The 27,622-nt window shown below is 53.9% G+C and overlaps 2 protein-coding genes across 5 annotated transcripts in view; one reads left to right on the top strand and one right to left on the bottom strand.

The window, feature by feature from the left end:
• The window catches only part of WDR59 (WD repeat domain 59), a 49,340-nt gene extending 41,951 nt beyond the window's left edge, over nucleotides 1-7,389 (bottom strand). For all 3 annotated transcript variants that reach the window (XM_080351881.1, XM_080351882.1, XM_080351883.1), the window contains exons 1-3: nucleotides 7,310-7,389; nucleotides 3,142-3,191; nucleotides 1,125-1,260 (exon numbers count right to left, since the gene is read on the bottom strand). In XM_080351881.1, coding sequence (XP_080208007.1) covers nucleotides 1,125-1,260; nucleotides 3,142-3,191; nucleotides 7,310-7,363 — 240 coding nt within the window. In that variant the 5' untranslated portion in view covers nucleotides 7,364-7,389. The remainder of the gene's footprint in view (nucleotides 1-1,124; nucleotides 1,261-3,141; nucleotides 3,192-7,309) is intronic.
• A 94-nt stretch (nucleotides 7,390-7,483) lies between these two features.
• On the top strand, nucleotides 7,484-27,546 carry ZNRF1 (zinc and ring finger 1). Of its 2 annotated transcripts, XM_080352239.1 has the most exons (5): nucleotides 7,484-8,778; nucleotides 24,516-24,611; nucleotides 25,690-25,795; nucleotides 25,906-25,996; nucleotides 26,127-27,546. In XM_080352239.1, exons 1-4 carry the CDS (start codon nucleotides 8,328-8,330, stop codon nucleotides 25,961-25,963), a joined length of 711 nt encoding a protein of 236 aa, XP_080208365.1. In that variant the 5' UTR covers nucleotides 7,484-8,327; the 3' UTR covers nucleotides 25,964-25,996; nucleotides 26,127-27,546. The 2 variants fall into 2 exon arrangements, with proteins under 2 accessions (XP_080208365.1, XP_080208366.1); XM_080352240.1 differs by lacking the exons at nucleotides 24,516-24,611; nucleotides 25,690-25,795; nucleotides 25,906-25,996; nucleotides 26,127-27,546 and adding an exon at nucleotides 11,865-12,079.
• Nucleotides 27,547-27,622: the final 76 nt, after the last annotated feature.

Here is a 27,622-nt window from a genome sequence, read left to right as displayed (position 1 = left end):
AAAAGAAGCTTTCCTGCTCTACCTGTGGCCTGCGCAGCACATTTACTTATCTGGCTTTGATTTTCACAGACTGTATCCAAAAGTGGCACTGGAGGACATCTTTTTGCAAGTTTTACTAACTCTCCCCTCAGAAGCAGACAGCTGCTGAAGGCACCTTTAATATGTCACTCCTGTACCAGAGCTGGGAGGACACAGGCTGGGGAATGTCAGAGAGCAAACAAGCAAAGCCTGACAACACCGATCCACTTTTAAGACTACCTTTCATTTCAATTGCAGCCAGTCCAGGAAACAAAAATCCCAGGAAACCACCTTCAGCTAAGTGCTTTCTCAAAAAAAATAAATGAAGTCTCTCCACCCCCAGCTGTTCCAGGACTCTCAAACTGCAAAAGCAGATGCAACATGGCAACAAAGGCACTTCACCACAAGAACAGTCTGCAACTGGCTAGTGCCGGTTGCTGCAGCGCTGTGGTCGATGGCTGAGACTGCTGCTAGCAGAAGCTCGGGACTCTGGATGAACAAGCTACAGAGCATGACAGACTGAGTAAAGATGAGAGCTAAAAACTGCACTCAAGTCTCAGATGGCCACTACTGCTTCTTCAGAGCAGTCAATTTACTTCTCCACACACTGAATAAGAACTCCTCGTTGAGTTGGTCCCTGCCCATCTGCAAACCTAGGCTGTTGCAGTGGTGAGCCAGTATTGACCTGTGCTATTTACAGACTGCCCAGTGCACCACATCCCACCAGGAAGGCAGGGAGGTGAAAACAAAACAGCACAGAGCAAGAAACCCAGTAAGCATGCAAATCTCATAACAGAATGAAAGTTAGAGAGACAGCACATACACCCTTTTCCTTCCAGAAAATGACTGGATGCCTGATTTATTTGGCAAGGTGTTTTATAAAAGACAAGCAAGTAAAACTAGATTCAACACTGACCAACCAATAACTGAGAACCATCAAGTCAAATACCTCCCTGGCAGTAAATCAGAGTTAGGCCTTGATCTTGTAATGCAACTTGCAGGGGCATGTCTGTGCCAGCTCCATACAGCCTTCCAAGGCTGCACAAGTCAACCCATGAAAGACCAGGGAAGATTATGAGCTACAGCTTTTAAAGGAGCAAACTTACCGAAGCTGCAAAGTAGTACGCGTAGCTGTCATGCGGGTTCCATTGCACTGCCCCAATGTCCCACTTGCTCTGTCGGGAGATCTTTCGATGGCCCTCATTTGGTGCATCCAGGTTGACAATGTAGAGGAAACGGCGGCTGCAAGACACACAAAGAGGCTGTATCGCACAGGACTGATCTCAAAACCCCAAGCTCACATGGAGCTCACAGCCTTGTGCCTAGAAGACCAAAGAAGAGAAGCATTTGACAAGACAGATGAAAATACTGTTCCTGACAATGCTACACTTGACCACATACCTCAAAAAGGGCTACATCTAAAAAAATATATGAAAACACACATTGAAATTAGACTGGATTTGCAAATGTAACAGGTAGCTCAAACCACAGAAAACCCCAGATAACTAGGATACAAAAAGAAGTGGTGGGAAATGGTGCGACCGCATCCAAATATGCCTTGCTGGCCTAATGCAGCAGAGCCGAGGTGGCACAGGGTTGGGAGTGGAACACAACAGCTTCCCAGGAGCCAGCATCAGTCTGGAGAGGTTGCTCTGAGAGTAAATGAGCCCTGACAAACAGATGATGATTCTACTTGGCTGGGTGTTTCCACATTCACTGTTTGGGGGGCGGGGGGTCTTGGTGCCACAGACAGTATGAGTACCGCACAGAGCTAGCTCAGCTGCAGCAGTGCATTAATGTGTGTGGACACAGCACTGCGCTGATCTGGTTATATTCCTTACCTGACCTAAGCCTATATCCTGCAGAGATGTATATACACGATGCTAAACCTGAACTCATACATTCTGCCGGATGTGGCCAACTCCCCACAAAACTCAGTAAAGTATCCTTCCCTCCACAGTGTGATTGATCTTAAAAGCAAGATAAACCATCCAGAAATAATTGTGAGCCAGCTGAACTCTAATGGAAGGGCAGCACCAAAACGTATTGAATCATATATAATTAATCACACCAGCATCACATATGTCAGCTGTATAGCAAGCATACAGCTGCTCTGAATTTTCCCAAGAGAAGGAATATAAAGAACATCTTTGCTCCCTTTCCAGACCAGACTCCTCAGGGCACCCTGCTCCGAAGAGTAAAGATACTGAGCCATCTGAGGCTCTCACAGAGCTTTAAAATATCAGAGGCAAATCCTGAAAGGCTGCTGAGCATGCAGAAGCCTGACAAAACAGAGGGCCACGGAACTGATGTTGAATTGCAGATGGGTCATCTCCAGCTCATTGTCAGCCCAAATAAGCAAGATGTGAAACTGGGCAGGTGTCAGGAAGAAGAGGCATCAAATTAAACCCAAACCAGCTACTGAGCTGGTTATTCCTGTGCAGGGCTGCTGGACTAAGGGTTTACAAAGAAGCAAGTGGGCCTCCAAATTGTATCAAAGGATGTGTTTTCTCCAAGGTTGGCTGCACCCACATGATCCTGAATTTGAAGTGAACATCCTAATTGGTGTGGTAATTGTGTCACTGACAGTGGGACAGGAATAGTGGTTAGAACTGGAAGGCAGTAGCTGGGCAGGCAACTGCTGAGCTGTTTGAAGACTTGCCCTGGTAGTGGCTACATAACACCAAGCCCTCCTGGGAGTTCTGGCAGTTTGGAGTCTGTGGCACCTAGTGCTCTTGTTGAGTATCATCCTGCATTGAACCAGCAGTAGAGTAAGTCAGAGAGCTCAGCTCCTCTGCCCAAATACACCATGGGAATATGTGGGGCAAACTTCATCTTAAGGAAATGATTTAATGTGTATTTCAAGCAGATACTCCACCTCTCACAAGTGGATTTGGGAAAGTGTGCATCAGGAAAGGTACTGTGTTATTGTGTTGCTGGCTTTCCACTCTGTATCCCATTGGAAATGTGACCCAGAATCCTTTTGATCAAGCCTTGAACAGAATCCAGCTGCACCTTTCTGAACCAATACATCAGCCCTTCAATTGAGGTCAGCCTGAAGGTTGCTGATTTGGCTGGTGGAAATGACTGTCACACATTTCTAATGGGGACTGCCACACTCACCCCGAGAGTACTGCACGCTGTCCCAGGCAATCCACTGACATTGCAGTCGCCTGTTAAAGAGAAACAGAGAACAAAACTAAATTATAGCTGTCAGCTCAGCTTCGCAGTCAAACACACAGCTCTGGGGAGGAGTTCGGGAGAACCAGCCAGCTCATCTTCAAGGTATGAACTGGTATGGTAATAGTCAAGGCTGATATCTGTCAGGGATGGTGGAAGAAACGTCCCCTTAGAGAACCACAAATGGGTGTAGTGGCTGACTTTGGAGTGCAGGACAGCACACAGAAAACATCTTCCTTAGAATAAACTGAAGACCTGGCAGACACCACTAGAAGCAATGAGGCCTTGCTCCCTTTTCCTTGCTACGGCAATCACAGCTGCAGCCTTTCAATCAGCAATCTCTAATAATCCGTATTAATCAGCCCCTGCTCCTGCCCAGGAGCTTTCTCAATCTCTCTCTCTTCCATTGCAGGGCTAGATTTAATTATATATGTAGTGGGAGATAGAAATGTGACCATTTATGTATGGCTGGTCTCCAAAAATGAGAGATAGCTAAGAGGCATCAGAATTTACTGTGGCATTGCTTGTAAAAAAGGCTAAGAGATAACTTTAGTGCCATAAGAAAAAAAAAGTAAAAATAGACTGTTTGAACATTGTCTTCCCCTCTTTTCATTCAGAATGGAATCGGATGATCATCTCATTTAATTGCCAAGTGAATAAACGAAAATTTTAGTCAGAAAGCTGAACAGTTCGGCCCATAAACATAGATATAACTTCAAAGCAGTTTTTATGTTGGCTGACTTTCTCTTCATCACATGAGAAAGTTCTGGTTGTTGTAATCACTTTACTGATCCTAATTTTAATTCCTCACAAGTGAAGTGTGTATCATCTGGGAAAACTTCCTTCACCTGCTTGCTTTTGGTAACCCACTTTGTTGTTTTGCAAGGTGCTGTTGAATCGAGGAAGCATTCTTCACATTAACAGCTGTCATCTTCAAAGCTACCTCTCTGAAGGCTCAGGATGTCTCTGCTGCTGTTCAGGATTCTGCTAAGTACTCTCAACATGGATGTAGCAAGACTTCAGGATGTTCCAGAGCTACTACTCACAAGCATCACTAAGACCAGACAGACCATATGGCAATCCCGCTCCTTTCCAATCAACTTGACAGGAGAATAACCATCATGAAAACATACTTTTTTTTATCAACCAGGGCCCCATCCCCTGCTTGCAAGTAGCCTCAACTAAGGGGAAAAACAGCATCATGGGCTCATTCTTCACTAGAAACCAAGAGTCCACATGGAATAGAGCTACAGACGCCTGTAGAGTTTCACAGAAGTCCATGATAAGCCCCAGGCCAACATCTATACCACAGCCAAGCTGAGTTTTACCACTTTTGCTGCTCCAGGAATGACCTGCTCTCACTGCTTTTTCCTAGGTAACAAATCCAGTCTTCTGGCACAGTTTTCCTAGTCCTAAAACTAATGCTGTAAATAAGCCAGTTTTAAAGTCTCTAAATGGCAAAGAAATAATTCCAGCTTCCTCGATTCAACAGCACCTTGCAAAAAAACAAAGTGGGTTACCAAAAGCAAGCAGGTGAAGGAAGTTTTCCCAGATGATACACACTTCACTTGTGAGGAATTAAAATTAGGATCAGTAAAGTGATTACAACAACCAGAACTTTCTCATGTGATGAAGAGAAAGTCAGCCAACATATTTCATACAGCTGTGGCCATCTTTCCTCAAGACAGAAAAAAAAAAGTCAATTTAAAGTGATCGATAATTTCATATAGGAGTTTATTTCTTCTGGCTTGGGCACCAGCACCCCATAAATCCTTTTCTTTTTTTTAATAATGAACATTAGTAAACTGTTTTTCCAGGCACATCATAAAATGTAATGAGTAATTAGAATGCAGTAAAAAGCTTCACATGTCAGGCTGCTGCTCTGGTGGGTCACAAATGAAGCTGTCTTACAGCAATAAACAGTTCTCTACGATATTACAGTTTTATCTAGGCAACAGGGGAAAAAGGAAAAAAAAAATAAAACAAAACCAAACCAGCTGTCATTTAATGTGCTTGGTACATTGGTGTGTCAGTCTTCACAGCACAACCTTCCAGAAGGGGGGAGCTGCAACTGAACAAACCAACCTGCAAGCAGTTTTCACCCTAAATCAACAATCAGGACAGCCAGAATTGCTGTTTATGAGTAACAATTACACGAATAAGCACAGCAGGAGCATCGCGCATCTGAAAACCAGCTCTGAGCCCACAGCCCAGGCAGCACTTTCTCAGACTTCAAACATCTAACTTTGGCATTTCACTTGATTTCTGCTAGGTGGGCCAAGGAAAACACCTTTTCATGTCTGAACTTAGATCAGTTCTGAATCCAGCTTAATTTTCTCTGCCTGAAAGGCAACAGACCAACCCGATTTGCTGAGGTTATGCTGGTTTTCAAGAGTTGCAAACTCTGAGCAAGAAAGACCAGTTCCCTCCATAGCTGACTACACACTGAGTTGCTAGCAATGGCACTATTCCACTGTTGGACATGCGGCATTTCACTGTCCTTTTGACAGCATGGGCAGCCTGACAAAAGCCTGTGGGTCACATTTAAATCAGAAGAGTACAGAGATTGCCACCTCTGCCAGCCCGTACAAAAAGAAGATGTTTGTAGGCAATAATGGCCCCAAAATACCCAGAGATCTTCTGAAGTGTTACAGGTTGGGTACTGTAGCTTCCACACAACACACTCCAGTGTGGTGAGCAAAGATAACTGCAGTGCTTGCATTGTGTACAGGCTATAAATGCAACAGCTGCCTGCTTTTTTGACTCTTGTTTCCATTTAAGCTGGTTTTGAGGCAGAGATTTTGGAGACAGTGTGGCCTACAGGCAGAGCTCCAGCTTGACACAGGATAATTACAGCCAAGGTGTTTCCATTTCTCAAGCTCAGGTTTCCCATCTGCAAAAATGTTTGTGCAGACTCCTAAAAAAAAATGCAAGCACAAACATATAAATGAGTTTAGCCTGAAGCAGCAGTCTAGCAGCCCCAGACACTGAAGCTCTCTGGTTTCATATGAGAGAGCAAGCAGGCCAGAATGGCCCTAGAAAGATCACACCAGAGTAAACCAAAGCGACCAAGATACCAGCAGTTAACCTCTCTACTAAGGTACACGCCTGCACAAGAGCGAGATTGAAACCAACTGCTGCAGAAGAGGATGGGAACACCTGTTCTCTGCCCCCTCCGTTCCCACACACCAGTCATTATGAATAAGCATTTAAATCATGAGGCCACATAACTCCTGAGCCAGATGCAATTTGAATCCCTGATCTAGGAAGACATACCTTTGTATCTCATTACCACTTTTCCTGCGAGCAAACTTTCAATAGCAGACAAGCCTGCTATAACATTTCTACCAGGAGGAAAAACACAACTGACACAAAGGTTTTGAGTATAAAAGTGAAAAGCTCTGTTAGCTTACTGAAGGCAGGCTGGATGTGGCACACAGGAGTCAGTGCCCCTGTTGGCAATGGTGAGTGCCGAGCTGACATTGCTCCAGCACAAGAGGACAAACTAGAAGAGAGTTCCCAGAACCCATTTTTTTCCGAATCTTCCTGGGTTTCCCACTGAAGTGGTTCATAGTTCACCCACTACATTCATCTTTGCTAAGCAACTGCCGATGTCTTAAAAACCACGTTTCTTAGAACAGCTTCCATGAAAGCACATAAGAAAACTGAGGGGAGTTCTCCTATACCCAGCAACTTCAAAAACAAAACCTGACCTTTTTGCTATTTATAGAACAATCTAACCTGCTTTTCATACTAATTGAGCAATACTCAACAATTTATATCATAGCTGAAGAAGCAGCTATAACGGTCTCACAGGAAAAATGAGAAATAAGTGTGGGAAGCGGTAATATCTTCTATTTGGCCTGCCAATATAGCTTCAAAAAATATCCTAGCTCTAATTAAGATTAGAAATAAAGCGCGTCGTGAATTAAGGCATTAACACCGCGCAAACGGCTCCGACAGCGGCTCGGCCCCGTCCACAGCCGGCGAGAGGCCCCGCGGGGCCGCCCAGGCCGGCCCCCCTCCCGCTCCTCACGGGAACGGCCGGGCCCGCCCGGGACGGCGCCGCTCGGAGCGGCAGCCCCCCAGCAGCGGCGGCGGCCCCCCCGACCTGGGCGTCGCGGAACTCCACCACCACATTCTCGCTGCTCCAGCGCGCCGCCATCTTGGGCCGCCCCAGCAACCCCCGACGCCACCGGGCAGGGGCGGGACCGGCGCATGCGCATCGCCGGGCACCGCGCGGGGGCGGCTGGGAGTTGTAGTCCGGATCCGTGCGCCCCCAGGTGAACCGGGGGCGGCGTGTCCCGAGGGGCCGGTGGGGCCGCACGGCCTGGGCGCCGCAGCGGGGCCCGTGTGGGCCCAGCCTCCCCGGAGCGGCTCGCTGAGGCGGCCCGCGGGAGGTGACGGCCCCGCTGCCGGCCCTTGCGGCGGCCCGGGGAGCATGGAAGTTGGGGGGCCGAGGCCCTGCGCTCCGCGGGGCAGCGCCCGTCCACCCGGGGAGCGGCGTGCCGATGGCCCGCAGACCGCAGCGGCGGCGAGGGCAGGCCCGGGCCGCGGCGGCCGGCAGCAGCGCAGGGGTTAAGGGCGGCGGGCCGGGGGGGCCGGGGGCGGGAGCATGCGTGCTGCCGGCCTCTATTGTCTCCGGCGCGGCGCCGAGCACCCAGGCGGCTGGCGGCGGCCGGCAGCGAGGCCGTGCCCGGCGCAGCGCAGCGGAGCGGGGCGCGCCGCCCCCGCCGCCCCCCGCCGCCCCATGGGCCGCAGCTGATCGTCGCCCGGCTGCCGGCCGCGCCCCGGGCAGGAGCGAGGCGGGCGGAGCGACCCGGTCGGCGTCCACCCTCCCCCCTCCTCCCCCGCCGTCCCGCTCCCCACCCCCCCCTCCGCGGCCCCGGAGCCCTCGGCGGCCCCCGCCGGGGGTGACGGCGGCGGCGGACTCGGGGCGCCCTCGCCCCTGCGGGCCCGGCCGGGGGAGGATGCCTGGGGCGGGGATGGGTTTTCTCCCGTAGCTCCCCGCGCCCCCACCCCCCCGCTTCCTTCCGCCCCCTCTCGCTTCCCAGCGGCGGCGGGGGCGGCGCGGCCCCGTTCCCCACGGGGGGCTGTCGCTCGGCTCCCTCCGGCCCGGCGGTGCCCACATGGGGGGCAAGCAGAGCACGGCGACCCGTTCGCGGGGCCCCTTCCCGGGGGTGTCGACGGATGACAGCGCCGTGCCGCCGCCGGGAGGAGGGGGGGGGCCGCCCCCCTTCGGCCATTACCGAGCGGGCGGCGGCGGCGGCGCCATGGGGCTGCGCAGCCGCTCCGTCAGCTCGGTGGCCGGGATGGGCATGGACCCGGCGGCGGCCGGCGCTGTCCCCTTCGGGCTGTACGCGGCGGCGGCGCGAGCGGCGGGGGAGGCCGAGCGGGCCCCGGGCGGCGGCGGTGGCGGCGGCGGTCCGGGCTCCGACTCCACGTACGCCCATGGCAACGGTTACCAGGAGACGGGAGGCGGTCACCATAGAGACGGGATGCTGTACCTGGGCGCCAGGGCCTCGCTGGCCGACGCGCTGCCCCTCCACATCGCACCGCGGTGGTTCAGCTCGCACAGCGGTGAGTACCGGCTCCCCGGAGCCCTCCCTTCCCGCCGTGGGTACCCGGGGGTGGCGATGGGCTCGGGTCACCCGGCAACAGGAAGAGGGTGGCAAGGGGAAGCTGTGCCCCACTTGGCCGGCTGGTCAAGCCCTGTCTGAAGGCAGGACCCCCATCCCTTCCCTGGTGTGGGTGGGTGGGTGAAGGCTGGGGCTGGCATCTGTGTCAAGGTCAAGGGAAGAGGCTTTTGAGAAGGGAGATGTTTTAGCTCTGGGATGTGAAGCAGGGGTTTTGGCACCCCCTGTCCCCCTGGACTCTGGGGAAAATGGTGCTGTAGCTTGAGCCCTTGGTTTTGAAGACCAGACTGAGCTCCTTGTGCTTCTTCCGAAAGTGTTTGGGGGGTGCCAATCAGGTGTAGTGGTTCCCATGCTTTAGAAACTCAGAAAGGGCCAGAGGAAGCCTTTGAAATTGAGGTGTGGGATTTTTTTTTCTATGTTTTGTCTGATAAAGGGCCAGGGAGAGGCTGAAGCGGGTTTTCTCATCCAAGCCAGCTGGCACTGTTGCTGTGCTGGGAGGAAGCAGAGGAGGAACTGCCTGCCTCTTTAACAGAGCCGGGGAGCTGGCTGAGCTCTTTTGCAGGAAATGTGTCACGCTAAGGGAGGGGGCACGGTTGCCCCCATCCTAACCCTCGTGGCTGGGCCCTTCCGTGTGTCCTGGTGTCTGGGAGAGGATCTCTGGCAGTGAGCAGGGCTGTGTCACTGACCTAGTTTTGGCTGGGTAGAGGGAGCGAGGTGGGAGGTCCTCCATTCCCCTCCTGGCTAGAGGGGAAGTCATGTCAGGGATGTCTCCTTGTGTTTCCTGGAATAGTCTGGGATTTCTCTCCCACCCGCCCCACTTGCAGATGGTGTAAGTGTTCTCCTTGCATGACGTGGTCTGGGAATTTCATAATATGCCTTGGGACAATGCCTCATTTTCAGGAAGCCTTGAAACTGAACCAGTGGACGAGAGCAAAGTGCAAATCGAGGCTCACGCAGCCCATTTTCCTACTCCCATCTTGGTATTTTTCCCCTTTACCCAGTTTTTAGGGGCTGTTTCTCTCAGATCAAAGCTGTGTCTTGCATTGCATCCACAGTGGCAGAATGCCCCGGGCCCAGTTCCTATTGATCTGGATAAGCTGGGCACCTACAGTCCACCCTGGCAGGTGGAGAGGGCTGGCTGGTGTGTGGCACTGGACCTGAGACCGAGCGCTTCTGCAAACCTTTTTGCTCTGTGACCTTGTGCAGACTGTGCCACTGCACTGTGTTTTTTAAACACAGAAAGAAACTAAGGTGCAGCATCCTTCCAGGTATTCCACAAGTCTCTGTGTGAATGAGTGCCATGGGGCCTTCTGCTGCACCTGATGCTGGAGCGGGGAGGGTTTCATTACAGCTAATCTGTATGTAGAGGTGGTCAGTCAGAGATTATGGGTTACATTAGGTGATAGTTCTGAAACTATAATGTTGAGAGTCAAAAACCTGTTCACAAAAAGAAACCATCTGCAAAATGAAGTAATCTTTTTCTGGCCACTCGCGTGAGTGTGATGTTAAGTTAAACCTGGTGTCCTTGGAAGATTGCAGTGTGAGCTGTGGGAAGTGCTGCAAGAACTAGGTTTCTCTGATGCCTCTTTTGGGGCCATCTGAGAGTGTTTGAGCTGTGCCAAAGCACGCGCGGGCAGCAGTGAGAGCTGTTCGCTCCGTGCCGAAGACTCTCCCGGTGGTGGTTCTTCCTTGTTGCTAATTAATAGCAAAAGGAGTGGAGGATGCTCAAAAACCATTCTGAAAATTCAACGGAGCTCATTAAACTTCTGCGTTCTTCCTCTTAGTGTAAGAGGTTAATGGAGGATTTGGAGACCAAGGGGAAGTAAGCCACCTCAAGATTGCTAAAATTCCTGCTAGTCTCCCATTGCAGCTGGTTAACCTGCAGCAGGGCAGTCAGGAGCTACTTGCTGCTTCCCCGCTGCCTCCCCATTGACCCACTCGTCGCGGCGCTGAGCCACTCCATTAGCCACTGGAAAGTGCTGAAGCGGCATCGCTCGGGTAAATGGAGAGAGAGGAGCTTTGACATTGCTGCTGGTGACTGTCCCTGCTCCTTCTGAAGGATGGCTCAAGGGTGGGGATGAGGGCACCCGCTGATGCACTGAACCCACGCAGCAGGACATGTGCCTGGGGATCTCAGGGGTCTGCCCGAGTTGCTGTACTGCCCCAAGGAGAAAAGCCCCCAAACTGTGGCTAACAGGTCTGGAGAGTAGATCCTTGCCCTTTACTCCTGCCTCTGCACAGGCTGGAGACACGCATGGTGCCAGTCTTGACATGTGGGGAAGGTTGTGTTCATGGGCTTCGTCTTCCAGGAGTACTTGGGTTTGGGGAAAGTGCTGAGAGCCTCAAAGTGTGACCTGCGTGGTGTATGGACCCCAGTGGGACAGCAAGGAGCCCTGGCTTAACACCGGTGATAACGTGCTGTCATTGCGGCAGCATGTCAGTGATAATGGGAGCACGCAGATAGGCTTGGCGCCTCGCCGCTCCCTTTATCTGTGATGCTGATTTTGTGCGCTTCTCCACTGCTTCATGGGTCATCTGGTCTGTCAGCGGAGACCCCAAGGAGTGAGCTGGGGTGGGCTGAGCTCTTCTCCCTGGCTGGCGTCACTCCTTCCCCTCTCTGCAGTTGGAGGCTTACAGAAGAGCCAGGCGTGCCAGGAGAGGTAGAGAGGAGGGCTGTGCTGGGAAGTCTGTGCGGAGGGAGTTTCAAAGTGGTCCCCAGGGCCAGCGTATGCTGCAGCATCAGTGCAGGGTGCTGTGAGTTGTGATGGTTGGCGAGGAGAACTCGCTGCCAAATCCTCCAGGCTGTGCCATGGCTGCTAGGGCGCAGGGACAGCATGAGCAGTTACATATCGATGGCTTCTGGTCCTTGCAAGGCCAGGAGTGGAGACCTGCTGCTCTGATGAACAGCAAAGCGTAAATGCACCTTTCAAACAGAGTGGGTGAGGGGGCTCTGACCATTGTGGCGGAGCTTGTTCCCTCGCTCTGAGCGGACAGGACCTCTGGGGGTAAGTGGATCCCATTTCTTTACAGGGATTTTCCCAGGCCCGTCTGCCATCCCTGCGAGCAACGTAACTGCTCCAGCACCACCTGAACCTGCTCTGGGATTTCCCTGTCTGCCCAGGGTTTCTGAGATCTGTTTCCTTGCCTACATGGGTGGAAAATGACAAAACATCTTTTGCAACTTTGGAGTTTGCTTGTAGCACTTGACCACTCTTTCTCTGTAGCTTCAGACCATTAGGACTTCTTGGAAAAGCCAAGGCTAGTGGGAAGAAGGGAGAAAAAGGAGATGTGGTTTAGTGCTGTATGTCTCCAGCTTTGTGTGGTTCTCTTGCTATCACTCATGTTATTCATCTTCATCAGAGGATCTCAGGGAGTTTGCAGAGGCTGTAAGTAGCTTAAAGTTTATCTGGAAATCCCCCTCATCACCTAAAGCCCTTGAGTGTTTGAAGCTCTAATAAGTCCATATCTCCTTGTCTGCCCAAGGAAATGCCTAGCTCATCCTTCTGCGCGGTGCCATCAGAAATGTCACAGGCTTTCTGTGCGCTGACGGAACAACCTGTTTGTCCCGGCTGCTGGCAGCAGCAAGGTCGGGAGGTCTCCTCTGCCAAGAGAGCTGCTGTGTTCTCAGCAGCAGGAGGGCCCAGCCTGGGGGAGAGGGGTGTCCGGTGCCAGGATGCTGGGCTGATTCCTTCTCCAGGCACGGTTAGAGTGAAACAAGCTGGAGGTGCTCTTTGATCCAACTCTGGAGTCAGGAATGTGAAGTAGGGATTGCTTGTTGGAGGATGAACTGAAAGTGTGTGTGAACACCTGGGTTGGGCAGCCCCGATCTCTGCCCAGCTGGGAAGAGGCAAGTCTGTGGCATGTCCTTGCTGTGCTCCGACAGCTTCAAGTCCTGAGCCTTTTCTCAATGGTGCTTGGCAATCCTCACTCCCAAGCTTGCCCTGACATTGTAATCTCTACACCAAAACCTTAAGCTAGGCTTAATTCTAGCTGGCTAGTCAGCGAGCTGCTGGAGGGAGTCCTCTTTCCACCACTGACTTTCCTGCCACCAACTTTTCAACACGCAGACGTCACACATGCTTCCCTCCCCGCTCTCCAGGGGCTAGGCCAGGGGAAGGGCACCCCAAGGCCTGCAGGAACTTGCTGTTGTTGAATCTGGTTTTGTCAGTGGAAATTTCCAAAGGAGACCATCCTCAAATCATCTTCTTGTGGGTTTGGTGCTGATGACTGCCTGACAGCCCAGTCTGGAACCTGCAGCATTGCCAGGCCTGCGGAGATGGCGCAGGAATGGTCTCACTGACTCCCCGGGTCAGAGATATTCAGCACTGGACTTTCCAGGTCTGAAGAGGTTCATCTTCTGCTTGTACCTTCTCTGAGCTGGCCACAGGACAGCATACCTCCAGGGCCGGGGGAAGAGCAGGAGCTACCTTGGAAGAACAAAGTACCAAATACCAGAAGATGGGAGACTCGAGGGCAGCTTTACTGCGTCCCAGCCCCACAGCCTGGAGATGAAGTTTGAGTGTGACAACGTTGGCGTTGTGCGTGAGAAGCCGGCAGCAGCAGGGGTTATCTTCAGTCCCCGCAGCGAGAGCTAGCGCAGGCTGTCACTGCGCTGCCTTGCCGCTCCGGTGCCCTCTGAAATCTCTCAGCCGCCTTGCCCTGGAGTGACGCACTAATTGCTGCATGTGCTAATTGGCTTGGCCGGGCTCGCTCCTCTCTGGCCCTGTGCATAAATCAGCACCAGGGCGCTGGGGTGCCCTCTCCCCCCTCTGCACACGTACGCTCCAGAGATGCTGAGAATGATGCTCTCGTGCTCCCCAGGGCTGACCCACTTACCAGCCAGGATTGTCTTCCCGGCCCGTGACGTAAGTTTATCCCATGCTGGTTTGTTTTGCTGAGATGTTTGTTTCGGTGACTGGAATAACCGTAAAGGCTTCTCTTATTTATTAATGTGCTATTAGGGCTCCTATCATCTCTGTCTCTCTCGTTCGCTGGCCAGAGGATCAATCAGATGCAGGCATCTTTGAAGGAGTGGTACCAGGGCTGGCGCCTGGCCAAGGGAGCTGCGGAGAGTCATGGGAAAATGCTGCTAAATGCCGAAAATTAATTTCAAGAGAAATGCGGGGAGGGAGAAAAACCTACTCTGGGGAAAAAAAAAAAAAATAAAGCTTTTTTTTCCTCCGATGTAATCTCCCGTGTGACAAATCAGACAGGCAGCAAAGAGCTCTTTGAATGAATTCCCTCTGCAGGAGCTGGTCCTGTGGCACCCCAGCCAGCCGGTGGGCAACCACCAGGCGTGTCTCATTGCCTCTGCCGCTGGTACACCAAAACCCCAGATGTGCCAAATGCTTGAGGTTGAGTAAATGTGACCTGGCTTTCTCCTGCTTCCCTTGAAAATTTAAATTGTAAGAGCTCACGAGTGATACAGTAAAGCAACAGGCTGTGGTGCAGAGTGGTTTACTTGCCTGCTCTGGCTGTGCATCAGAGTACAACAAGCCTCTCTCTGGAGAGGCAGACCCATTTCTTATTTTGATAGAGCTGGAGTGGTTAAAATTGGGCCTTAGATGTTTCACCTGCACCAGCCCCACTGAGCAGTTTTCAAATGTGGGTGAGCCCACTGGGGGTTTGGGTCTCCCCCAGGGGTTGCTCCTGCTATCCTTTGCAGGCACTTCTTGGCCAAACCCTTTTGCTCAGTGTTTTCTGTTGGGGACAGTGGGGAGATGCAGCTGCAGGAAGCTCTGCGGGCCTGGGGCCTCTTGTCGTGCTGCTGCGTGTTTCCCATGGGCAGAGCCCAGCTGCTGGCGGGTTTCCTGCCCTGCCAGGCTGCGGGTGGTGGAGAGGGGTGGAGAAGTCGGAGACAAGGGCTGCTTTTCTCTCGGTGTGGTTTAGCTGTCTGGCTCACTGTGGCTCCTGCACAGTTTGAGGAACGTGGCGGGGAGAGGTGGGGAGCTGGCAGGTCATTGCTGTTGGTGGCTGTGCTGCCAACATGGGGCTGGGTCTGTCGGTGTTGCCCATGCGTGCATCCTGCCAGGTTTGTGCTGCATGTGGCTGGCTGAGCTTGAGCAAATGCATCACTCTGTGCTGGCATTGCCCTTCCCCAGGTGCTGATTGTGGGTGTGTGGACAGCTGAAGGTGTTTGATACAAGGTGTATTTTGCCAGTGGGGATGGTGTCTGGCTGCTGGAGAGGCTGCTGTGCTCCTCCAAGGTGGAGCTGACTCTTCTCTCCTCCCCCATGGAGCTTAACCAGCCAGTGTGGGCAGCAGGTTGGCCCCCGGTGCAGCTGCAGGGTTGTGCCGCTTGGGAGGGCATGGGCTGAATTAGCTCGGGGAATTCCGGCTCTCTGCTCTCATGCACACTCATGCAGCTGTGGGCCTCCCATCAACAGAGTGGAAACAAGACCATGAGCCTTGTGCAGTGGTCTTGTGGTGCTTTGTTGAGGAGCAGAGAGACACAGTGGAAATAGTTACCCTTTTGCTAGTTTTAGCAATGCTAGCAGACATTTCCCAGGGCTATATATTCCCCCCGAGCACCCTTGGCCTGTTGAGGCTGTGTTGGGTTATGGGCATGGTTCCCAAGGGATTGTCACCTACCAGGCCCAGAAATGGAGCTTGGGATGGGCCCTGGCAAAGTGAGGCACAAGGGCACAGATGAAGAATTGAACTGAAAGCTGCTCAGAGCTGTTTCCTGGCCCTAGCAGGCAGATGGCGTGACAACAGCGGGTATTTTTAGAGGCCAGCTGCCTGCAATGCAAGAGAAGGAAGGCAGCAGTCAGGCAAGAGAAACGAGTGATGTTCTCTCTGCCCCGCATCCCTGCCCAGCATTTTATTTCCCCCCAGGCTGGGGCTTTGGCATTAGAGTTTCCACGTCCTCCGTCCCTCTTTGCCTGTTGCTGCCTTGAAAGGCAACCGATTTTGTTCTCCCCTCAGCTTTCGCCGTGGCTGCGTGTTTCTCTGATCATGGCTCAGCTTGGTGGTATCGGGGGCTCTGCCCGTCGCATCGCAGACAATTGTGTTACAGCCTAGTGTGGTGGGCGTTTTGGGGATTGTTTTTTGGAGAAATCTTTGTTGCCGGTGGGGGGAAAACCTGCAGTTTCTCCTGCAGCTGGAGTAATTGCAGTAATTCATTTGGGAGCTCTCCCTGCAAGGTGATGGAGGTGTCTTTTGTTGGAAGTGCTGCAGGGGAATTAGATCCACCTTTTAATCCATCCATCCATCCATCCATCCATCCATCCAAGGCCTATACATCTGTAGCTGGGGAGAATGAGGCGGGATTCGGCTCTAGCCAGATGGCTTAAATTACTGTATGCAGGGAGGTCGAGTCAAATGGGTTGAGGTCAGTTTTGGGGCCAGGCTTCTGTTCAGCTGGTGCTGAGTGGGACAAGGTGAGGCTGAGCACCCTGATCTTGTTGCTTTGATGCTATTGTCCATCTGCTTATTTATTGCAACATAGATTTCATAGCCCTTGAAGTCTGCCATTTGCCTGAATTTTGCCCTTCCAAGGGTGGTTGTAGATGCCTTTCATTTCTTTCTGCTTCCCGTGGACAGGTATGAAGCAGGCAGCACCCTGCAGCTGGTCTTTGGGGTGCCTGTGTCTGGAGAATGGGAGCTCATGCTGTCAGCTTGATGCTGTCGAGCATCCTACCGCACCTTGAATGGCAGAGGTGTGTGATCATCCTGCTGCTCTGCACCCCCATTTTTCCCTTCCTGCTGTCCCAGTAGCCTGGATTCATCCACTAGGCATCCCTCAGCATCGCAGACCCTCCCGGGGAGCGGGGAGATACTCGCTGTCATGCATCCTCCTACCGCGCAAGGGGCAGGTCAGCCTATGGCTTGCTCTGCTGTGTGCTCCTCCTTAGGATTTTTTTCAACTGGTGTCTTTCTTCTTGCAGAAACAACCGGTGTGAACTGGTGTTTCCCCATCATGCAGTGCCTGTGGACATAGCTCAATGTGCCTTTCGTGCTCTGTTTGCTGCCCATTATGTAAAAATTGCCCTTTCTTTACCCTGAAAAGCAGTGCTCTGTCCTTCCCACACACCCCAGGGATCTTACACTAATAATGAAAACCAGTTGTCCCAGTAACTCCTGCCACCATGGCCCAGGCATGACGTGCCATGGGAGATCCTCCACCACTCCGTTTGTGCGGTGCTGCCGTGGGATGCCCGGGGAGAAAGTGTCCCAGGAGCCGCGTGGGATTGCTTCCCAGCAGGAGCGTGTGTGAGATCAGTGCTGGGCTCTGATCCTTCTGCCAGAGTTGTGACGCTGGGGCATGTCATCGTGTGTCTCTGGAGTGTCCCTTCATCCTCCCAGCAGGATCAGCTGAGGTGTGATAGAGTCTCAGCAGCATCAAGGAATGACTTTTCTGCTGTGGAATAACCCGGGGGTCAGGAGCAGGGTAGCCTGGGAGCTGCCACTTCATCCCGCCGGCTTGGTTGTGTTTGGGAGTGGCTTGGGTCAGGCTTTTGTGCTTAAGCCTTTCCGAAAGCGGGAGTTCCTCTGGCAGCTCGGTGGTGGCTGGAGCCGGGCGGTGGGGACTCCGTGGGTGCCTCCCCAGCGGATGGCTTACTCAGAAGTGACTCACCCCGATGTGACGTTTCCTCGCTGCTCCTTCCCAGCCCCTGCCAAGCCGAAGCATCCGACTCTCTCCCTTTTGGCTTTGATTTCCCAGTCGCTGCGTCCTGTCGTGCTGCTGGAGGATCCCCCACACTCCTTCATTTTGGCACCTGGGACCTCTCAGTTGCTTTGTTGGCTCCGTGCATCTTGTGGGTGATTGCTGCCCACAGCAGGGCTTGCAGTCATGCATTCTGCTTCACACAAGAAATATTTGGGAGGAAAAAAGCAGGTGTGCTGGCAAAAGCCTTTGGAAATTCCCAGGCATGCCTGCAGGATCCCTCTCCTCTCTGGGCAGTGAATTTGGAACCCCGAGCATCCCCTGAGAGTTGGGACACAGCTCCGGAGCATCCCTGCAGCTCTTCTGCACAATGAGATAACCCCAGGCTGGTTTTGTGACAAGCAAGAGCCCTGAATGAGCTTGTAACTCAGCAAATTCAAGCCCTACAGCCACACGGCAGGAGTCTAAGGTGTTAACGCTTTCACTGGGCTGTCACCCAGGACCCTTCTGCTTAACTTTGCTGTTTTCCAGGATGCTAAAATTAGCTTTGGGCTACACGTTCTTCCTTATGCAGCCTTTTCCCAGCAGCTGGGGGAGTGTTTCTGCAGTAAACAAGGACTAGCTGGAAGGCAGGGTGGCCCTGGGAGGTCACCTTTTTCTTCCAGGTCTGGGGGAACGGACCCTGCAGCACAGGCTGGGCTATAGAAGGGAGATGCTCTCCACCTGTAGTGTAGGTACTTTTGTTCAAAAATCACAACGGCAACTGTTAAAGGGGCAACACTCCAAGAGCAACAGGCAGGGGGGTGCTTGGGGTGCAGAGGCTGTTTGTACATCCTCCCTGAGGGTGGCTCTGGATGTCCCTGTGACTGTATAGCCAGGCCTCTTCTCTCTCCTGCTTCTCAGTGTCCATAAGCTGTGCTGGATGTGTCTTGTAAGGCTTTGATGTGTCTGTCTGCTGAGGCTTGATGGGTTTGGGTGCTTTGGAGCAGAAGTTCCTGTCTGTGGGGCTCCCTCTCTCACGTCTCCTGCCCCTTCCCAACTCTGTCTTTCCTCATCCCCAGTATTGCAATCTGTTCTGCTTCTTCCCGTCCTACCTCACCGCCTCCATAAGAAACCAGCTGGCTAAAAAAGAAATATATCTCTGCCTCCTGACTTGCAGCAAGCCAGCCCTGGGCTGCGCCAAAGTGACACCACCCAGCCCCTCTGCTTTGCATCCTGCATCCCCCTGGTCCCAGTGGCTTCCCCACATCCACCTGGAGCACCGATGCCTTTTTCTTGCTGCTGCATCTACCTCCTCTTTGCTGCTTGAGAGCAGGGAGAGTGGGCAGAGCTGCCTCCAAAACCCGATGCCTCAAGCGTTAGGGCATTGCTGACCTTGGGCAGCTTCGTGGTCAATGGCACGTCCCTGCCACCCTTGGCTGGCATGTGGCCCATGTGACAGCAAACACCTGCAGTGTGGTGGCTTTGCCAGGAGCCATCACAAACCAGGGACAGCCTTTCTTAGACATTGCACAGGAGTGGCTTCTTTTTGGGGTGCTACTTCATGTTACAAGAGTTTATTTTCTCTCAGCTCAGCCAGCTGAACTGATTTGATCAGCAAGGAAATGGTGGCATGAGATGGGATGGGGATGGAGCAGGATTGTCTCTTTGCTGAGATGACCTTCACCATTGGGTTTCTCTCCAAGTGCCACCATCCAGAGATGTCCCAGCCCAGCCATGTCCCCACTGCCTGGCTTCTTGTCTGGGGCTGGTGCACTGGCATCCCCCAGCCGTGTCTCGCTTCCACCCCCAGGAAGGCAGGATGTTGTCTTTCCAGCCTGGACCTGTCCTTTATGCTTTCCCCTCTTCCCCGCAGCCTTGAATCAGGAGGAAGGACACTGGTAGGGCCCTTTTTTGGAGCTGGCAAATTAGTCCGCTTAAGTGCTTTACTCCTTCCTGCCTACGTGTCCCCGCTCGTGTCAGCCCTTGAGCTGCACAATAGCCGAGCACCATCGCGGTGTTCGTCCGGCGCCTTGTGTCCTGCCGTGGGGCCGTGTCGGGCTCTGGCTCCTGCATCTTCCCGTGCAGCTGATGCCATTTCCTTCTGAAAGGGGAAGCAGGTTTGGGCCTGATCCTGCTGATTGCCTTGGCCTCCAGGCACTCCAAGTGAGCACCTTGCTGGCAGAGGGAGCGTAGTCCTTGGGACAGGTCCTTGGTGCAGCTGTGAGCTGCCTCTTGGCCCTGGAGCGAGGTGGCATCACCAGCTGCATCGCTCAGAGGCTGTTGTAGCATCCTTATACCATGGGTGATGCTCTCAGAAGAGAACACCCATGGAGGTCCTCAGCTGCCAGGTCACTGCAGTGCCCAAGTGCTGACGACGTGCTCTGCACCTGCCATGTGCCATCTCCAATGTGCTGTCTTGTGACAGTCACTTTCAAAAAATGAGGCTGCTTTAATCCAGTAGGGAGTTTATTTTCCAGGAGATGTTGGGTCTGAATATCTTTACTCTGCAGGTTCCTTTTGCTTGGCTGGTGAGGAGGGCAGCTCTTCTGCCATCCCTTCCCTCTCGGGGCTGAGCTCATAAGGGGCAAGGGAATGGGGGGACTTGGAGTCCCTTTGTCTCACCAAACTCCACATATTTCTGCTTCAGACTGACCATACATGTGGTCTTTCAGTCTTTCCCTTTTCTTCAATCACCAGCGTGGTTGTTTTTTTGTTTGTTTGTTTAAGCTGATCACTCTCTTCCATCTTCCACCTGGTGGCAATTCAGCTCACAATGCCAGGGAAGCCGCAGGAGGTGTGATGCTCAGAGTTTGCTCAGCAAGGAGGAGTCACCAGGACCCTACTTCAGCTGTGTGCTTGGACCAAATATTCACTGTATTTATCTCATGTTTGGATGCATCCTCACCTGGTGCAAGCTGCCTCCCTTGGCTGGGCACCCAGGATACTCTCTGGAGACACAGAGATAGGCTGTACAGCTGAGGTTTCCAGATGTACCATGGACATCAGGGGCTTACCCCTGAGTCCCGGGTGCTCGGGGTGTCCTGTGGGGTGGCTGGGCACCAGGGAAGTGACCCCTTCTGGGTGGGCACATTTTAGGGAGTTTGTGTAGCCACTCATGGTTTATCCTGCTGTGGTTGCAGGGTCCAGGACCTGAATGCTGCTTGCTGCGGGGTACACACAAGTGCTGGGAATTTCCTGTCCCAGATGAAGAAGCAGCTGTGTTTGAGATATTTACAGATGGTTAGAAAGGTGTCTTAACCCTCCCAACCCCCGCCAAAGCCCTGTCAGCCTGTGTGCTGATGCTTTTGGCACCGTGAGGGTTAACCATGGGGCTTTTTCAGTTTGCATAGGATGTGCTGCAGGTTTTCAGAGGTACCCAGCTCTGCTTTGCATAGCTCTCTAAAATTAACCATTTAACCTTCCTAAAAATACTCAGAGGGCAGTAGCCCCCAGAGAGCACCAGCACTGCTTGCTCCCAGTTTCTAGACCAAGCCATTGGAGAGATGACCTGACAACGTGCGTCTCACAGCCCTGGAAAGCCCTTGGATTTCTCAAAGTCTGCTGCAGGATACAAGCGTCCAGCTCTGGATCTGACCTGCCTTTCCAGGCCATCCTGCTTCCCGCAGCACCCTCCTCTTCCTCGCTTGCTCCTGGCAAGAGCTGGTTCCTGCCTGCACAGCTCTGCTTGCGGTGATGGTGCTGGCTTCAGGTTTAATGTGCCACAGGCATGAGTGTCGCCAGCTGCCCTGGGTGCCTTGGGAAGGAGGAGGCATCCATGGCCTTTCCCTGGAGTATCCCCCCAGCCTCCTCAGGGATGTGGGAGGCTCAAGCAAGGAGGAATAGCTGGGCCTTTCCTCTCGCTCTTTTTTTAGGCATATGGGAGGAGGGCAGAAAGAGTTCGAGGAGGAGGGAGCTGAATTTTCCATGAGCAGCTGTCAAAATGTAATCTCCTGCATCGCTTGGGCTGGCAGCTTAGGCAGGATAAATTAACGGGGATTTCGGGGAATGTGGAAAATACCATGGCCTGGAAGGGGCCAACTCTATGAAGAGCAGCCCTTTCATCTGTAGGACCGGCTCCGGGCCGCGACACCCACTCTGAAGCGCGGCGTTCGGCACCTGCTGCTGTTGGGTGCTGCCTGTTCCCTGGCCTCAGTGGTTTTCTGTCTACCACCTTCCCCCAGAGGTCACCCAGAGACGGGGCGAGGGAGCCTGATCCCCTTCCCTGCCTCCCCGGTCCTCCTGGAGATGGGCTCCCCACAGCTCCAGTGCCAGCAGTTGCTCTTGTAATGCTAAGTATTCGTGCCGACAGCTGGGGTGCAGGGCACCCCCCTGCCCGGGGGCCCTTCAGCGATGGCTCCTCTGTCCCGCTCAGACCCAGGAATTTATGCAATTGCATTTTCTTCTTTTTTCCACCCCCCACCACCTCCGTCTTGCAAAATGCATAGCCAGGAACGTGTGTTTGCTTCTGTGCATGGCTCGACCCCCAGACCCATGCGGCAGCCAGTGTCTGTGGCTGGAGCACACCCTGCACACACTGGGGTTCCAAATGGGTCCCTCTGTCTGCACAATGCCCCTGTGTCCATGCCACAGGGCTGTGGTGGTGCTGGGGGTCCCTGTTCCCCAGCCAGCTGCCCAGGGAGCACCAAGGAGCGTGACGGGTGTTCATGCTGGCTATTTATAAATGTGCTAAAGCTACCCCGGCTAGCAAAGAGGCCTGGAGATAGAGCAAAGCCGCTCACCACAGCCTGCAAAGGGCCCTGCTCTTTCCTTGGCTCCTACTGCTTTGCCGATGGTTGTGCACAGGCAGCCACAGGCCGAGTCTCATCCTGGGCCCTCTCCCTTTGCACCTGTTGTGTGTCTTGTAGTGTCCCTTTGGGTGCTGCTGGAGCCAGCAGATCTGGGTCAGCTGTTTAAAATAACACATTGGCACAGAAAAAAGGGGGGGACTGGAGAAAACGAGGTCTTCCTGTGTAGTGCATGGGGGATGGTACCAGACCTCTGCAACTGCCTTGTCATGACATCGTGTTCACAGCTCAAACACCATTTCTAAAGGGAGCCCTTCACAGCCGCCCCGTCCCAGGGGCTCGCTGCTGGAAACCAGTCCCCAGAGCTTCCCAGGTAGGGACTGGAGCCCGCAGTGCTGGCAGACTGACTGTGTTTTTAGGCAGGATCGGTTCAGATGGGGACAGGGGCAGGCAGGCTGACGGGGACAGTGTCTCTCAAGGGGAGGCTAGTTGGGTCTTGCAGGCTGGGAGGCTATCTGAGCCCGCTCTATAAATACACTGGGCGGGTAAACACTTGGGAGAAGAAAAAAAAACACAACTATTTCAGCTAATGGGCACTGCTGCCACGAGGTATAAATCGGTCAGGAGTAAAATTAGGCTGGAGATGAGAAGGCAGATTGGTGCTGCTGCCCGCGAGTCTCCGGCTGCCGGCGCTGCCCGTTTGGTTGGGGCTTGGTGCAAATGGGGCCAGATTCACAGCAGAGACCTCGCAGCTCGGCCTGGCGGGGGCAGGGATGTGTCCCTGCAATGGCACATGGGGGGCCAGCCTGACACCCCAGTGGAGGAGCTGCTGGGCTCAAGGGCTCCTTGATTTAGCAGGTCCCTTTAGAGTGAGTCTTCCCATCATCAGTGACACTTGTCCTTGCTGTGTCCTCCTGGGAAATAACCGCCCTCTGGAGGGGCAGAAGTTGTTGTCCCTGTCCTAGACCTTCATCTGGGTTGCTGGAAGTAATCTGTACTTATCAGCACTACTAATGAGAGAGTGCTCAGGTGTTGAGCGGTTATCCTGGCTGTTTGCACGGCAGAGGTCTGAGCTGCCTTCTCTTAAAGCCACCTGCACTTTGTCCCTTCCAAGAAGCAAAAAAAATGCCCTTGCCACATCCATGTGGTGGCAAATGAACCTGATTCATCCTTAGATAGTTTGTGTACATTCCTTTTCTTTCCTGAGCAGCCTTTGCATATATATGAAGAAAGCTCTTAAGCGGCACTGCAGTCAGACCTGATCTGCTTTTAGAAGACAGGTCCTTAAATTACCCTCTCCCTCTCTGCAGGCAGCGAATTGCTAGATATTCTGATGCAAACCCATGGCGATGGTGGTGGCACGCACATGTTGGGCTGCATCAGCCTGAGCCCTGCTGCACCAGGCAGTGCGGGACCGCCCGGCCTCGAGCTGGCTGCGGTGGAACTGCAGGGAGCACCAGCGGGTGACCCGCAGGGCTGGTTGGGGATTTGATTCCTGGAAGTTTGAGACTTGGAAACCTGGGTCTAGGGCAGCCTTGCTCAGTGGTGCTGGGGATGATACCAGGGTGGTCTGCGTGGCTCGAGCAGGTGGTGGCACCAGTGTGATACCCCGGCATCAGCTGGGCCCCGTTTTTCTGCCTAAGGAAGGATGCAGAGCAGGTCTGGACATCATGGACAGGTTCACCCAAGAGTCTGGGTCACCAGGTGGGTCCAGGAGTGAGGGCAAGGCCAAGGTCAACTGGAAAGTCAGCCTGTAGGGTCCAGCTGCTGCTGGAGCTGTTGGCTGGCATTGGAGGTGCAAGCACCTGCTTCACTCCTGCAAAAAGCTGCAGAAAACATTGATTCAGTCTCTCAGCTCCAGCCTGCCTGTCTCCTGCTGTGGCCCCACAGGAAAACCTTCCTCCTGAGCCCTTCTCTGGCTCAGCTGTGGGGGGCTGAACCACAGCAGCAGTGACAGCACTGTCCTGGTGTGGGGACGTGCCCCTGCGCTCGCCAGCCCTGGGGTGCTGCGTGCCCCAGGCTGCTCCTCGCCCTTTAAGGGCCGGCAGCAGCTGATGGCCACGTGTCCGCTGCCTTGGCACGCTGTCCATGCCCTCTGCGCGGCGAGGACGGCCGGCACGGCGGCTCGAGTGGCTGTCCCCTGTTGGGTGGCTGTCCTCCACGCCAGCACTGCTGGCAGCCAGCACAGGATGAGTGGGCGCGCGGCGGGCGCTGCGTGGGGTGCGTGCCACCATGCAGGCAGCAGGTGAGGGGGCTGTCATGCCCCACCGTGGCCTCAGGGACACCCTGAGATGCGGGACGGGCTCTTCTCCTCTCCTCACTCAGGGCTCATCTCTCTTCCTCCAGGTTTCAAGTGCCCCATTTGCTCCAAATCCGTGGCTTCTGATGAGATGGAAATGCACTTTATCATGTGTCTGAGCAAACCTCGCCTCTCCTACAATGGTAAGGGCCCATAGCCAGGCTGTGCGGGGAACACGGCGTCCTGCTGGCTTGGGATGGCTCCGGGCAGGCTGGAGAGATACTTGCTGCAGGCTGCACGGGCAGGCAGCTCAGCTGGGCTTGCCAAGAGGGCTGTGCCCCAGCGGAGCGGTGCAGCTCGCTGTCCCCTCTCCGCTCCCCCAGCATGGCTCAAACCCGCTGCTTTTTGCCTTGAGACCCTTTGGATTACAGCCCCCTCCCTGTGTTCCTCGCCATGGGGTGCTGTGCCCGAGGGAGCCATCCTGGCCAGGCATCCTGCCTGTCTGGGGCCGGGGACGTGTCCTCCCGGGCTGCCCCTCTGGAGGGTTGTTGCCTTCCTCCCCTCTTCACTGGCAGTGGGGTTACTGGGCTGAGCACGGGTCTGCAAGCTCCTGCATCTCCCGTCCTCTCTCCTGACCTCTCATGGGAGAGCGATGCTCGCTCCCTCCTCAACAGTGCTTTTTTGAAAGCCAGGGGTGGGGGGTGTGTTCACTGTAGCCGCCCCTGCCCTATTTCCCCCCCTGTGTCTCCATCTGAGCCTCCTGCCGGTGTTTACCGGGGCTGCTGCCATTCGGCTGCCCATCCCTTTTCAGCCTGGAGAAGAGAAGCTGAGAAGGGGATCTTATCAGTGCTTAGAAATATCTCCAGGGTGGGTGTCAAGAGGATGGGACCAGACTCATTTCATTGGTGCCCAATGATAGGATGAGTGGCAACAAGCACAGACAAAAACACAAGAAGTTCCAACTAAACATGAGGAGAAACTTCTTTACTTTGAGGGTGCCAGAGCCCTGGAACAGGCTGTGCAGAGAGGTTGTGGAATCTCCTCCTCTGGAGACATTCAAAACCCGCCTGGACATGACGCTGTGTGATCTGCTCTGGTGAACCTGCTTTAGCAGGTGGGTTGGACCAGATGACCTCTAGAGGTCCCTTCCAACCCAACCATTCCGTGATTCTGTGTTTCTGTGATCCCAGCTGCCTCTGCGGAGGTGGCCATGGGTTCCCCTCCATCCTGGGGACACCACGAAGGGCCGTGTCTCACCGCTGCCCTCTCCTCCTCTCCCAGATGATGTGCTGACCAAGGATGCCGGCGAGTGTGTGATCTGCCTGGAGGAGCTGCTGCAGGGGGATACGATAGCCAGGCTGCCCTGCCTCTGCATTTATCACAAAAGGTACCGCCGGGGCACCAGGGGCAAGCGGATACGCAAGACAGGTGGCGGGGGGACAGGTGGGGACATCCGAGGCTCGGCAGCACGGTGGTGACACACTCTCCTCTCTCCAGCTGTATAGACTCATGGTTTGAAGTGAACAGATCTTGCCCGGAGCATCCTTCTGATTGACCCGCCGGGCGTGCTTGCTGACTTCTCTCTAAGGTGAGCCTGTGGCGGGCTGTTCACCTGGAATTTACCCCTGGGGGGCGTAAATCCAGGGCCAGGAGGGGGTGGGATGGGGTGTCCGTGGTTCCTGCTCCTCACCTGGCATCATCTCTCTCTGCCTTTGCAGGGCACCTTGCTATACCTGCTGTACCTCCTCTCCCCATCCCCCCTGCCCTGCCTGGAGTTTTGGGCTGACTTTAAATTTCCTCAAGAAGACAAAAATAAAACCCAGAAACTTGAATCCACTTGGGACAACAGCAAATTTTTTTTATTTTATTTTATTATTATTTTTTTTTTATGTTTGGGGTTTTTTGTTGTTGTTGGTTTTTTTTTAATTTAAAAGATTTAGAAAGAAAGAAGAAACATCCAGGAGAAGACAGTGTGAGAAAAGCGGAGCGACCTGCTCTCCCCTCCACAGCCGCTGGTCACCAGGAGAGCTCTGCCTGCCAGGGAGGTCCTGGGGACACCCTGGGCCAAAACCCTGCCATGATGTTTGGCTTTTCTCCCCAAAACAAAAGGGGAAAGCTGCCAGGGGACGGCCGGCCAAACGGAGCACGTGGCATTTCTCACCGGCAACCCCCCCGCCTCCCACCCGGACTTGCCCGGGGGCTCTGCTCGGTTTTTTTGCACTGACTAAACGGGAATTTTCTCCTACTTCCCGTCTCCCTTTTGGAGATCTCCACCCCAGCCCTGGCAGCATTGAGACCGGGACTCTGCCCCACGCCAGGAGCGGGGCCACTGCTCCCCCCTGCTGAGCCATGGGGGTCTGTCTTTCAAGTGTTTACAATGAGGAAAAAAAAGGAAAAAAGAAAAAAAAAAAGGAAAAAAAAAAAGAGAAAACTGACAAAAACAAACAAAAAAAAAAAAACTCAACTGAAGCTTCGTGTTGACTGGCGTGTTCTTCGATTTGAGCTTCCCTGCCCCGGTGATGTTTACAGACTGGTCACTCTTTAACTCAGCTATAACCACTCAGAGACTGGAGAGCTGCAGCATCCCCGCCGCCCCCTCCTGCCCCTCCTCGCCGGGCTCCTCTTGCCAAAACCGCCCTCCCCTCTTTCTTTCCATCGCCTTGGAGTCAAACCCTTTTGAGGAGGGTACAGGGCAAGGCCCCCCATGGCCCTTGGGGGTGGCTTTGCCGGAGGTGCCAAGATGGAGTCGGTTCATGGCAGTGACACCCCAGCCCATCCCCGTCCCCTCCTGGCGCGGCGGGTGCGTTTTCGTTGGTGAGACCTCCCCTGCCGGTGGCCGTGCCCCTGCGGGAAACCTTTCTGTATTTATATATTAAAAAAAAAAACACAGGGGAAAAAAACTGAGTTCAGAGCTTGGGGGGAGCTTCCTTCATTAGTCAAGGTGTTTTGATATGGTATTAAAACAATGTTCAATAAAATATTCACTGTTATTTTATTTCACTGGTTTTCTTGGTGAAGCAGGCGATGCCTGGGGGGTGCCACTGCCCCCTCCCTATGCCCGCATTGGTGTGGGGATGGCTGCAGTGGTGCTCGGCAGGTCCCAGGGGCTCCCAGCCCTGCACCCCCAGCACCGCAGCTCTGGGGAAGTGGCTAAAGCAGGTTTCCCCCCCCGGATCCCCAAACTTTGGGGGTGCGTGTGTGCACTGCTTGGGAC

The sequence above is a fragment of the Nesoenas mayeri genome (assembly GCF_963082525.1).
Source record: "Nesoenas mayeri genome assembly, chromosome: 12".
NCBI lineage: Eukaryota > Metazoa > Chordata > Aves > Columbiformes > Columbidae > Nesoenas > Nesoenas mayeri.
This window is presented reverse-complemented; position numbering and strand designations above follow the sequence as displayed.